Raw genomic sequence first — 14,771 nt, forward strand, 5'->3', positions numbered from 1 at the left:
GTCCTAGGAATAGTAAATACACGTTCGTCCAATACCCGTGATACCTATACAATAACATGTTTATAGAGTATGTCATAAGATTGTGAGTGGGAAAAACTATTTGACTTAATTATTTTCGTGTTTTTTTTGGTGTATCCGTTAATAGTTGCCTAAATATGCAATCATTCGTTCAAGGTTCAATCCATAAAAATCCTAAGCAACTATTATAGGTCGTTTGTTAACTTCCTATGGGAAGAATTTTGGAGGTATTTAAAAATCAGAGTTTTAAAATGATTAAACATAAAAGAATTTTTAGGCAAGGCAAACGCCAAGGGTATAATTGTTGCGAGCGAGCCGTTCATTGTTCAGCCAGATAACAAAGTTTCGACAAAGGAACAAGAGTGTTTAACACGAGTGTTTCTTCCCTTTTATTTCAACTTTTAAACTGAAACGACTAAGTTATTACACACACGTGCAATGTTCTACAAATAACAATGACAAATTCCACTTGTGACAATTTCGGGGATATAACATTAGACAATAATAAATATTCAAGTCTTCAATAATGCCACTCACATGGTTCCCCGATTGCTGACAAGGGCGTATGACATATCAGCATGAGGTACAGTAAATAACTGACATAGTGACAGCGAACAAATCAGTTTAAATCCTAAGGAAACTAGCTCCTGCGCGTTCAAGGACTCTACTGGCAAGTACAGTAAATCGGGTGTATAGAAGCCGTCAATATAGTGAAGTATATAATAAGCTTAGCACCTTCACTCCGAAAAGTGTAGTGTACCTACTTGTGTACGCAAGCGTTAGAAACATGTTTGTTTCCAGCTCTGATGATGTGGTTCTGAGAATGTGGACGCCTAGCATATGACCAGGATCAAACTTTTTTAATTACAGTTATATGTAGTTCATAAAAGCTTAAAATATTATAAAGAATATGGATTAAAATTAGTCGATCTTGGGACTTCAGGGTTATAATCCGTGCTCTGTAAATTTAAACGTTCTTTTTTGTATTGTTTTATTAAATTTTGTATAGATGTCGGTTTTCGCAAAATCTTCAGAATAAAATATTAGAATAGAATAGGAGTGTCGGCACTGGACTGAAGAAATAGGTCCATGAAGAAATAGATCCCACTTGCTGCATTCTGGGTAAAATTCTCGAGCAATATAGAATCTTCCATTTCCGTTGATATAATCACGTTTTGGGTCATCATATTTTGCTTATTATTATACTATTTCAATTTTTCTTCTATCAAAATAATAAAGCTGTCTCACCAACATTTATCATTTCCAACTTTTCGTGCAGTCCCTGCCAGAACCATTTTCTATTATTTCCTGTAAATTACCCATTTCGTTTTCTTCCAATAACTCCGTTTTCTTCGTACAATTTTCTCCACGGTGGACTACGTTAAAGTGCCTCAGAGCCCCTAGAAATAAAGTAGTATTCCCCAGACACCGCCCGGACCCTCAGACGTAGCCTGCTTATCGCATCCTAACTTTTGATTTATGGCCAAAGTTGGGGAAGCGTCTCGAGGATTATGATTTCTTTGTGATCTTCCTCGTACATGGGGATAAAGGGGCATTACGGCTTTCTTCTACGAGAATGACTTAATTTCTTTAAAATGCTAAATAGTGAATTGGTAGGCCTCATGCATCATATTTCAGCCTCTCAGGACTACCTGAATATGAGTTGAAATCCCATCTGGTAATCATAGTTATAATTATTAGTAATTATTGTTGTAACAATTTGTTAGACTAAAGCTGCAAAGTTGAAGCCTATCTTGCTCCCTAAATATTGTCCAATGATATTTTTCAACTACGAATGATGTTAAGTAAAGCAACACTAATTTCTTTTGGTTTGATAGTTTGTTTCAATCTTCAAAGATCATGTAAATTTAAATAAAAATAATAATGCCTGAAGTAGCGCTCGTATTAAATTTAAAAGACACGCTCAGTGTATCATTCAAAGGTTTAATCAAAGGTTTAATTTAGGTTTTAAAGGTTTAATTTTTTTAATTAATTTTATTACTTAATTTAGAATTGAAGCGTATTTTTTCTTCTAAATTCAGTATCAAGTACAAGACCAACATCGCCGGGTTAAATTTTCTGTACAAAATCCTTTCTATTTAGAGGCATTGTGTGCACAATATAATTAAATAAGAAATTAATCATAATTCATGTTAAATTAATTAAGGTAAATTAAGTAAGTTAAAGTAAGTAAGTAAGTTAAATAAGTTAAGTAAGTTAAAGTATGTTAAGTTAAAGTAAGTTAAGTAAGTTAAAGTATATTAAGCAGGTAAAAGTAAGTTAAGTAAGTTAAAGTAAATTAAGCAAGTTAGGTAAGTTGAAATTAATTTAAGTTAAGTAAGATGTACAACAAGACCAAATCAATTTCCGAGCTACTTTCCCTGACCACTTGAAAACGTCCGCATCGACGGTCAGTCAGACACGGTAACTCTCGACGAGAACCGTAATCATGACTTGCATTCACTCAGCGTACAATACCGAGCAAAACACAACATTTATTTTTTTAATTCGTCGGTGAAATTTATGAGAGTTCCTGCTCGTCAACGAGAACTCGTGAATTATTTTTATTTCAGCTTCGATGACGTAGTTTTCGCCGGGCCGCTGGGCGGACTCACGAGCGACCATATGCCGCGCGCTTGTTGACTCGCGACTCATTGCATGGCGATGGCCTGGACTATTCCTGTGAGCAACAAGCTTAAAGAGAGCTTCTAAACCCTTCTATATATGATATAAGATATAATATATTATTCGTGCTATATATTCTTCCTTTGGTGAATAATCTACAATCATAATTTCAAGTAGAACCTATAGTGAGTTCAATCGTTTCGGATCATGGAGCAGAACTTGCTCTTACTATAACGCTCAACCGTAGCAGTCTTAGGTATGATATACAGCGCTAGCGTATGATGGTGTGTGGCACAGCCAAGTACGATGTCCGTATGGTCCCAGCATCAGATTGGCATTTATCTTGAAGCTATCCTAAAGCCCTCTCTTATCCAAGAGCCATGAGTTATCCAAGAGCCTTGAGTTATCCTAGAGCCTTGAGTTTTCCTAAAGCTTTGAATTTTCATAAGGCCCTGAGTTATCCTAAAGCCCGAAATTATCATAAGGCCTTGAGTTATAATAAAACCCGGAGTTATCCTGAGGCCTTGAGTTACCCTAAAGCCTTGCATAACATTGAGTGCGTTCAAATTGATACCTGACAAATTCTTCACATCAATTCAATTAATTAAAATTTTAATTCAGCTCGTTGATTTCGGTAAGCTGAACACCGTGAGCAGAATGTGCAGGTCTGAAAAAAATTATGTTATCTATGACTGTTAAAAGAATTAAAAATTAGACATGTATATATTGGACCACCACAGGCTATTCGGTGTCAGTTTGTGATACGATTTTATTAACATGTAAACAATGCTAATTTAATTTTAGCACATAAGAGCATAGCAAAAATCTATGTATAATCAAATAATGTAGTAGCAATAGCAAAAATCTCTAACGATTACATTGTAAAAGCGCAGAAGTCGTGGCCTGCATCTCACTTATTGCGAAGCCCAGCACAGCTGTGGCATCTTGGACTTAATCTCCAACTGACACATTTTCCTGAAGAGAAAATCTGAGACGCGTATTTTATTCCAACCATCTTGGGAATCTCTGGGCGTGAAAGAAGTTAAACAGAATTTCCTTTCTCTGGGCGAGATTGGAAAGTTGAGAGACGAAGGCATGGAAATAAAGAAAGGCAACTTACGCAAAGCTCTAACGAGCAGTTTCTCGACTTCTTTAAACGCCCGCAATGATTCTCAGTAAACACAAATGTTCCTATAAAGCAGACATCTGAGGTAAACACTTGGCCAGTGCAAGAAAGAGATCCTTCGTGTTGGCATCTCCTCGCCAGCATCAGTCTTTTCATTCCTGGAGTTGTTTTATAAACAAAGATGAAGCTGGTAAGTGAATATAAATAGCCAAAGGTTTAAATTAATTTTGTTTTTAAGTATCATGATACCACCCATAGACATGGAATGATATTATCTATTTATAATTGCTGTTCGAAAAGAATGACTTGAGATTTATAGATTCCTAGAAAAGACTCAAAAATTCGAAAACCATAAAAATTCTACTCTTTGTGAAGGGAGTCTCATCAAAATCTCAATTCGTCATGAATAGAAATTCACACAGTTTTATAGTTCACGAACTTTAGACTTAAATTAATGTTTAATTCAAGATTACTATTAAATTCAGCGAAAAATTTAAATTTTTTTGATAAACGTGAGCTTATACGTGATATCTGAGATCGACTTACGGGTGTATATAAGTCAGTGATTTCAAATTTCATGATAGGAATTTATGAAGCTTGATTTCATGGAAAAGTGAGTTTTTAGACGCTCAGAAGAAGCAAACCCCACTTTAAATTTAATTACATATTGTCAAAGTAAAATTTAATTAATCCTGAAACTTTGCCCAGGATAGAATAGCAAAAACATCGGCATGAATATGATTTTAAGACTTCTTTAATTTCACTATTAAAGTTTTGGTAATTAATTTTTTACTAAAAGTAATGTAATACTAAATGTGATTAGTATTCTGTTAATTAAGATAGCTACGAAGGTACTCAAAATGATCTCTTATTTGCAATTACTGGCTACAATTCATCCCAATTGCCCATCGAGTTTCAATTTGGTCAATTAAACTCCAATTTGCTTGTCTGCCTCGTGAGCGGAGGATCGCTGGTATACATCACATGCATAACCTTTTAGGTGCCAAATTAGTATAAATATTGAATATTATCCATAAAAATATTTATGTATAATAAATATTCAAATTAAATAATAAATTTCAATAATAAATAAATTTCAATAATAAATAAATTTCAATAATAAAATATTGAATATTATCCATAAAAATATTTAATGGATAATTTACATTTACCTCGCATTTACCTCCTCATTTACCTCGCCCGCAACTGGCGCACGTTTCAATTAAAGATACAGCGCTCGATGACCTACGTATAGTAGGCGGATAAATTCAGGTGTAGGTATGACGAGGAATTTACGATCGTTTCAAAGGAATTAACAGTTATTTATGACGAATTCATGCGCACGCATGACAAGATACTCATCCGTATTCACGAAAGTGAATTAATGTGAATTGACGACATGGAATTCATGCGTATTTACGACAAAAAAAAATCATGCGTATTAACCACAAGAAGTTCATGTGTATTCACGATAAGAAATTGATGTGTATTCACAACATGGAATTCATGCGCATTCACAATAATAAATTCATTCGTGTTTGCAATAACAAGTTCATGCGTAACTACGCCAACAAATTCATGCGTAACTACAACAAGGATTCATGCGTATTTACGACAAGGGAGATTATTCATGCTAATTCATAAAAAATGCGTATTCGTGCTTCGTTTGCGAGGCAATAAAATTCACTCAGGCTCAAATGAGGAGCCATTATTTAATATAAAGGTTAGATATTGAACCATAATTCTTATTAGAGGGCTATTAATTTTTGACAATTTTGCATTGGATTATTTTTTTTTCATCAATTATGGGCTGAGAAGCGTAATTGAGAAGTAATTGAAATAATAATTTAAGATTAAGAAGGTAATTGGTTTAAAAACTAAACACTTTCACAAATTTATTACTGAGCAAATTTTTACGAAATCAATTAACTTAACCACTTGGCGAATGCATTAGTAATAAATACGTTTTTCCTATTTTATTTATTAAAATACTGTTGAAAATAATAAAAAACATTATCGTTAGAAACAATCCCCGAATTTCATATATGAGTTTCTAATTTGCTCGAAACTCCAAGCGAAAATTTTAGAACGATCATCACCTAATAAAAGAGCGTTGGCCACGATATTAAAAGCTTAATTATATCGACACTCAAATAAAAAAGGCTGGCCATTAATACTGTGGCCGATTATGCAAGTAATCGATTACCGGTTCATTACTGGACCCCAATTTTATTTTTATTAACTTTGAAGTAATTTTTAAACACAATATACTAAAAGCTATTGAAATTGTTTAATGGATCTAAGCATCTCATAATGCCTTTAAACGTCAAGATATTTGCGTCGATATTAGGTCCATTATATCAGTTACCGCTCGCTGAGATAAAGGAACTTCTAATGGAATGGAAATAAAATAAGAAATTCTAATTCTAATGGAAATAAAATAAGAAGCTGAGATAATCGAAGCTGACATTTGCGCTTCCGTATATGCCAGTCCTACTTTAGCTTCTGGTATGAACATTTCTTGTTATTTTTCTTTAGCATAATTTCAGGCATCAAAAAGATCGTTAGAAACTGCCTCTAAAAAGAAGAATGGTTAGAAAATTAGAAAAGCTTACATAAATTAGGAAAAGATGAACTATTTGGTGTGTTACCAAGTAATGAAATTTCTGCTGAATCATGGAAAACAAAGCCAGTTGGTTTTCTATTAGTCACAATTTAACCGTTCAATAAATGTAAATCTGTCATAGTAGTGGTTTGATATATCGCGTATTTTATATTTATCTAAAATTTATCATGAAAATTTGTTACCTTGGTGATAATTCTCATACAATACATCAATATTGTCTTTCAATAAGCTAAAAATTCTCAGGCTCGCTATACAACATAAACATTCATGAATATTTTCTCTGTTAATTCCAACGTACGTCATCACTCGCAATAAAATCTTCTAGATTCTTGGAGTCGTGCAAAGGAAGATCAAATGCAAGCAATTTAAATTATTTTGCTCAACTTTCATCAATAGAAACTTGCGTCCAGAACTGTTTCTTGTTTATAAAAGGTTTCTCGCAATCACTCAAGTTTTGCACTCAAAGAAGTACGTGAGACTTTGTTCAAATAATGATGCACGTTTTGCCCTTGTCTGGGTCATGACCAAGTCTTAATCGTAAAATAGCGTATCAGTGCTACGTCCGCTCTCTGCCCATGCAGTGGGTAAGAAAGTGTGTCACTATTTGGGCACTATTACCCATTATTTTGGGCACCATTACCCATTAGTTTTCTGAGTATACGCACTGCCAGAGTAAACAACAGCACAAATGTCATGTCGCGAAATTAAATGAAAAAAGTACATTACATTTTATCATAGAAGAAAAATGTAGCGCTATTTTGTCGCTCGTGATATATATGAATTGGAAATGTTGGATTGCATTGAGAGAATTCTTATTAGGTGCATTTTGGTTTCATCATAACTCCCACGTGTATATTATAAATGTAACTTCATCCATGGCATGTTGAAGACGTCATCACTTCCCATTGAACTTATTAAATNATGGTAATAAGAAGAGAGGGTAATAAGAAGAGATGGTAATAAGAAGAGATGGTAATAAGAAGATAAGATAATAAGAAAAGATGGTAATAAGAAGAGATGATAATAAGCAGAGATGCTAATAAGCAGAGAAGGTAATAAGAACTTATACCTAGTATCGCAGTGCTTCGTGAGTGCACAGCCGATAATAACATTTCTCTTTGACGTTAATTAGCGAGTATAATGAAGTAGTATAGTGAATGCATCGACGACAGCGCCATTCAAAGCATAATGAGCATTGAATTCTTAAAAAATAAGTGATAAAGGAAATGTATATTTAGAATAAATGTTACTCAAGGACACGGGGCGTCACCGTAGAGCTTGTGAATTGTTGAAGTACAGTAAATGTAGTATAATTGTAATATGATAATTCTCTTAAAAGGAGAACAATTAAAACCTTAGCAATATTACGCGTAATTGGCCTGTTATAACTGCATTCAGTTGCGACTAAACGTGTTTCTATGTCATTTCAATAAATTTGTAGGAACTGTAAATGATTTAAAAATAACTGAGCTATGAGTAATTCAATAAANTAGTATAGTGAATGCATCGACGACAGCGCCATTCAAAGCATAATGAGCATTGAATTCTTAAAAAATAAGTGATAAAGGAAATGTATATTTAGAATAAATGTTACTCAAGGACACGGGGCGTCACCGTAGAGCTTGTGAATTGTTGAAGTACAGTAAATGTAGTATAATTGTAATATGATAATTCTCTTAAAAGGAGAACAATTAAAACCTTAGCAATATTACGCGTAATTGGCCTGTTATAACTGCATTCAGTTGCGACTAAACGTGTTTCTATGTCATTTCAATAAATTTGTAGGAACTGTAAATGATTTAAAAATAACTGAGCTATGAGTAATTCAATAAAAAATATTGTGAGTATATGTAATTATGTATATGTATATGTAATTAGTAATTCCAAACAGAAGTGGACTTGGGCAGGTTAAACCGGTTTGATGTTAACGCGTTTTCGAAGCTGATGGCTAATAAGATCATATTTCCTACGATAAAAGATATTCGATGATATAAAATGATTCTCATGATATAAAATAAAATTGTAACCAATGCACATATTCCTGAACTAATAGTTTGAAGGATAAAAATAATAAAAGAAATTTCACTGAAAAATCTGATTGAAAATGCACATAAAAATTATTCCTTGGACGTCGCCACGAAATACACGGTCGTCCAATACCCATGATACCAACAATAAACTTGTTTATAGAGTACGGTATGTCATAAGATTGTGAGTGGGAAAAACTTTTTGACTAAATTATTTTAGTGATTTTTTGGTGTATCCGTTAATAGTTGCCTAAATTTGCAATCATTCGCTCACGGTTTAATCGATAAAAATCCTAAGCAGCTATTATAGGTAGTTTGTTAACTTCCTATGTGAAAAATTTTGGAAGTATTTAAAAATCAGAATTTTTAAATGATTTAACATAAAAGAATTTCGAGGCAAAGCAAACGCCAAGGGATAATTTTTGAGAGCGAGCTGTTCATTGTTCGGGCAGATAAAAAAGTTTCGAAAAATGAACACGAGTGCTACTTCCCATTTATTTACAACTTGTAAACTGAAACGACAAAATTAATACAAACAGGCACAATATTCTACATATAGCAATGACAAATTACCATTGTAGCGATTTAGGCGATAGACCATCAGAAAATAATAGCTATTCAAGTTTTCAAGAATATGACTCACATGGTTCCGATTGCTGACAATAGCGTATGACATACCAGCAGGAGGTAATAAGTTGAGTTAGTGACAACGGACAAATCAATTTAAATCACTAGAAACTGCGCGTTATAGGACTCCTAATGGCAAGTATACAGTAAATCGGGTGCCGCCACAATAACCATGTATACAATAAGCTTTGCACTTTCACTCCGAAAAGTGTAGCGTACTTGTGTACGCAAGAGATTTAAAAAAAAATGTTTGTTTCCAGCAGCTCCGGTGGTTCGGTTTTACGCCTAGCATACGTCTAGAATCAAACTTTGTCTTTGTCTACACTTATAGTTCATAATACCCTAAAATTGTAAAAAATAAGGATTCAAATTACTAGATCTTGGGACTTTAGGGTTATAACCTATGCTCAGTAAATTTAAACGTTCCTTTTTCTGTTAATATTGTTTTGTTCAATTTTGTATGGATACGATGTCGGTCTTCGCAATATCAATATATTCAGAATAAAATATTGAGATCTCGCTTGCCGCATTCTGGGCAAAAATTCTCGATCAATATAGGATCTTCCAGTTCCGTCGATATAATCACGCTTTGGGTCATTCAATTTTATTTGTTATTATACTATTATAATATTCCTTCTAGCAAAATAATAAAGCTGTCTCACCAACATTTATCATTTCCAACTAAATGATGTTAAGTAAAGCAACACTAATTTCTTTTAGTTTGATAGTTTTTTCAATCTTTAAAAAAATCACATAAATTTAAATAAATATGATTGCAATGCCCTTATGTGTGAGTTAGCGCAAGTGTTAAATTTAAAAATAACGCGCTCGATAAATTTAAAAGACACGTCGATATGATGTACAATCCAGTAGATGCAAGGTTTAATTGAGTGTTGAAGCGTAATTTTTCTTCTAAATTCAGTGTCAAGTACTAAACCAACATCGCCGGAGAAATTTTCTGAGCAATAAATCATAATTTATGTTAAATTAAGTAAGGCAGAGTAAGTAAGTTAGTTAGGTAAGTAAGTAAGTTGAAGTAAGTTAAATAAGTTAAGTAAGTTAAAGTAAGTTAAGCAGGTTAAAGTAAATTAAGTAAGTTAAAGTAAGTTATGTATGTCAAAATTAATTTAAGTTAAGTAAGCTGTACAACAAGACCAAATGAATTTCCGAGCTACTTTCCCTGACCACTTGAAAACGTCCGCATCGACGGCCAGCCAGACTCTGTAACTCTCGACGGGAATCGTAATCATGACTTGAGAATAATATTCATTGCTTAAGGTATGAAAAAATGTGTATGAAGAATTAACTTTTGCAACTAAACGTAAGGGCTACAAATGATAGAAAATAGAAGTTAAAAACTATTTCATATTTCTTATATTTTGTTTGGTAGAATATTCACTGCAAGATTGCGCTTTCACAATAGTAGCTATGACATAACGAAGGGCAATTTATTTATTTTTATTAGTCCTGCAGAAATATGATCCATTTTACAGGCTTATATTTTTTAGCAGTCGACTGAAATAAAAGGCGATCCATTATAAAAATTTTTGTACATGTATGAATTATTGTAAATTTAAAATAATTTACAGCTCTCTTTGATGAAAATATCAATATTTTATGATAACTTCATCGATCTAGCGACACCAATATGATATAATTATTATACTTGTTGGAAGAAAACAGACTAGGGAAATGTCTAGTATATGCTGTCCGCAGATTTAATGGACGTCACATAACAAATTCTCCACTCCAATGGTTATACGAATAATTTTCGTTGGTTGAGCTCCGTAAGAAGTCTGTTCCGAGAGATCAAAAAGGAAAAAATGGAAAAAATGTTGAATCAACATCGATTCAACAAAACTACGCTTAATTCAACGTTGATTCAACGGCATATGTCTGGTGGACTTCTCGCCGGCATGTCAAATACAGCAAACTAGTAACGCTTCTCTGGACCATATAATAATATAAAGCAACTATAACTATAATATTATATAATAATATAAAGCAACTATAACTATAATATTATATAATAATATAAAGTCCAGCCGACGAGTCTTGCGGGACACTGCGCTGACATGAGGCGGGTTTGCTACGAACTTCAGAGGTTTGAAAGATCGTTTTGCTCGCCATCAGATTTTTATTTCTTCAAATAAAATAAATAAAAGAAATAAAATCTTCTTCCATCTGATTTTAATTTCTACAAATAAAATAAATAAAAGAAATTAAATTTTCTTCCATAAGATTTTTTTTCTTCAAATAAAATAAATAAAGGAAATGAAATCTTCTTCCATCAGATTTTTATTTCTTCAAATAAAATAAATAAAAGAAATAAAATCTTCTTCCATCAGATTTTAATTTCTACAAATAAAATAAATAAAAGAATTAAAATCTTCTTCCATCAGATTTTTGTTTCTTCAAATAAAATAAATAAAAGAAATAAAATCTTCTTCCATCAGATTTTATAAAAAGGGCCCTCCATTAGATTTTTATTTCTTCAAATCTTTTGGAAGGAAAATTGGTACGAGTAAAAAGGGCCCTCCATTAGATTTTTATTTCTTCAAATCTTTTGTAAGGAAAATTGGTACGAGTAAAAAGGGCCCTCCATTAAATTTTTATTTCTGCAAATCTTTTGTAAGGAAAAGGTACGAGTAAAATGGGCCCTCCATTAGATTTTTATTTCTTCAAATCTCTTGTAGGCGAAAAGGTACGAGTAAAAAGGGCCCTACATTACATTTTTATTTCTTAAAATCTCTTGTAGGCAAAAACGTACGAGTAAGTAGAGCCCTCAGTTAGATTTTTATTTCTTCAAATTTTTTGTAAGAAAAAGGTGCGAGTGACAAGAGTCCTTCATTAAATTTTAATTTATTCAAATCCTTTAGTAAGAAGAAGGGACGAGTAAAAAAGCTCTCTATTAGATTTTTATATCTTAAAATTTTTGCAAGAAAAATTAAAAAAAATATGAGTAAATAGGCTTGTAATTAAGACTTGACTCTACTGAGACCTTTGACTATTTTGGAAAATAAAACCTAACCTAAAGAAATTTGAAAATTAGTCTCAAACATTATTATAACTGATTGAACATTGAATATTCATGAAGATATTTAAAATACATTTTTTTAAATGAAAAGCCGATTCAGAGTTTCGCTTATAAATGCTTCTGAATTCGATGACGCAGCATAATATGTTCACTAACCGAACATTCCAACTACAAACAACTTGTCATTAAATTCATGCGGAATAGGTTGCTTGTTTGTTAGAGTTGAAATTGGTTGATATTTTTGCATTATGAAATGAATTAGTTGCTCTTAAAAGCTGAGTAAATAATCGAGAGCAAAGGTAACGAAGAACACTGCAGAGGAGTTTAATTCACAGGAAATCATAATTATTTGATGAAGTATATTGCATAATAATACGTTAAGGGGTTAAAAAAGTGTTTTTCATTTATGTTAGAATTGTACTGAACGGAAAAATATTGTTATATCTAAAGTTTAAAATCTGGTAATTAAGTTATTCATAAATTCGTTTAATAGATAACTTCCTGAAGTTCAGACCTAATTACATAATTTTCCATATCGACTTACAACCATATTATGTTAATGAGCCATACTATAAAGACGGAGGTCTTAGCAGCATAAATCCGATAAAAAACAGTGTTGATCGATCTGAAGTCATCCCTAATTCTGTCAATAAAGTAGTTACAAACTTAGCAACGTTTGTTGATACCCTAACATAAATTATGATAATATCAGTGAAAAAACATTTATTTCCTGCCATTTTTGCCCTTGTCGCCGCCATAATCCATGACGTGGAAAGCACCGCTGTGGCCGCCGATGTACTCGTACTCCGCTGCCTTTTTTACGACATCGTCACCGTATCCTGAGGTTCGCTCCTTCGGCACATGCGGCACTTCATGAGTTTGTTCGTATTCGTCCAGATTGTCACTTCGATGGTAACCGGTATCGTGGTGTCCGTAGCCACCGGCTGTTTCGTAAGTGATGAAATGTCCACCTCCGTACCCACCACCGCCGTGACCGTAGCCCCCGCCACCGTGTCCTCCGTATCCACCACCGCCGTGGCCGTATCCACCGCCACCGTGGCCGTAAGCCTTTGGTTTCTGTTGTACGTAAATTGGGTTGTGGACAACGTAGTAGACGTGTTTAGGCGACTCTCCTTTGCCTTTGTCCTTACCACCTCCGAAACCGTCGAAGAAACCAGCGGCCGCCTGACAGCCCGCGACTCCAACCAGTAATAAAACAACCTGCACAAACCGGACCATAAATATACGGTTGTCATTTTACACCATAAATTAATCCAACACTATAACAACAAATAAAACCATTTATTACTGAAAAATATTTAATTTCTTCGATCATCGTGGTTTTTTGAATATCAATTACAAGCTTTATCAGATAGAGTTTGGCTGCCTTTTGAATAAATGTTAAGAATTTTACAACTTTATAACTTTTTAAATCGGCTTCTGTCATATTTAATGTCGATATGTTTGCTGGTCCTGCACTCACCACCTTCATGACGTCTTGGTGCTCGCAAATTCAGTCTACAGAACTTAAAAATGTTCCCTGAAAAAAGGGTGTGAAATTATTGAGATATTACCTTAAGCATTTAAATATTAAGAATGAAAATGTTCAACGTGAACCTCGAAATAAAAAAAAAAAGATTCTAATTAACCATCAATAACTCCTCAATCATTTTAATGCTAATAAACTTAATTTATTAATTTTATCCTTTCATATTTTCATTAATAGTTTGCCTATATTTACGGTACCGGTAGTGATTTTCCAAATTATCTTTTTCCTCTCAAATATTCGTAGTTTAAGATAACATGCAAGATAATGACTAAAACGAGTCATTGTTGGGTTATACCTAAGAGTTTAAATAAATGTGTGTCTAACACGCATAAATATTGTAGGGCTTCGTTTGATCAATTAAAATTTATTAGTTTATTTAAAATAAAAAGTATCAATTAAACAGGTTTATTTAAAATAGAAAGCATCAATTAAATGAGTCTGTAACTTAAAAGAGATTGAAGCACCTCGAACGATAGAATGTTCGTGGTGTTTCGATTACATTGCATGCTTATCTTATATCAAAGCTTATCTTCTTATGAAAAACCTTAAAAAAAAAGTATTTTGGTTTGGCTGGTTTTCATAATAAAATGATAGAAACCACGCGAATAAACTATGAATGGTTGATTTATTTACTTTATGCCATGAATTGAAGAAAGTAATGCTACAATAAATTTCGGTTTGGAAGCCATGTCTTTAAATCACTAACATGAAAGTTCAGGTTCACGACGTACGTCGAAGTACGCATTAAAATCCGTGTGTTTTTTCTTTATATGATTTGCATGCATAATTATTTAATCGCAGGCATCAGTAGCTCACTCAGAATGCCGGTTAATAAAGATGAGCAAATTTTATATAAGAGTTTATCTCATTTTGAATAAATGCGTCAGATCACAATTCGTTTAAGTAATTCAAAAACTGGGACAAAAAGAGGTTATAATTTTGTGTGATAAAGTGCATTCGGTGTTGAAAAATTTCTCTATATCGATGAGATATCATGCATGAAAATTACACAATTGCATCACACAAATTATACCAATGATCATATGCCACGTACTTTTCATTTGCAAAATATAAGCATTAAACGATTGTTCGTCCAGCATCATTATAGTGCGATGGTACGTAGGTCTACTTAAAAT

The 14,771-nt window shown here is 33.0% G+C and overlaps 1 protein-coding gene across 1 annotated transcript; it reads right to left on the reverse strand.

The window, feature by feature from the left end:
• Positions 1–12,135: 12,135 nt before the first annotated feature.
• On the reverse strand, positions 12,136–13,709 carry LOC108681526 (cold and drought-regulated protein CORA-like). Its single transcript, XM_018170572.2, has 2 exons — positions 13,570–13,709; positions 12,136–13,307 (listed from the first exon to the last, which is right to left on the reverse strand). Exons 1-2 carry the CDS (start codon positions 13,576–13,578, stop codon positions 12,810–12,812), a joined length of 507 nt encoding a protein of 168 aa, XP_018026061.1. The 5' UTR covers positions 13,579–13,709; the 3' UTR covers positions 12,136–12,809.
• Positions 13,710–14,771: the final 1,062 nt, after the last annotated feature.

This window comes from Hyalella azteca, unplaced genomic scaffold (genome assembly GCF_000764305.2).
Source record: "Hyalella azteca isolate HAZT.00-mixed unplaced genomic scaffold, Hazt_2.0.2 contig8840, whole genome shotgun sequence".
Classification (NCBI taxonomy): Eukaryota; Metazoa; Arthropoda; class Malacostraca; order Amphipoda; family Hyalellidae; genus Hyalella; species Hyalella azteca.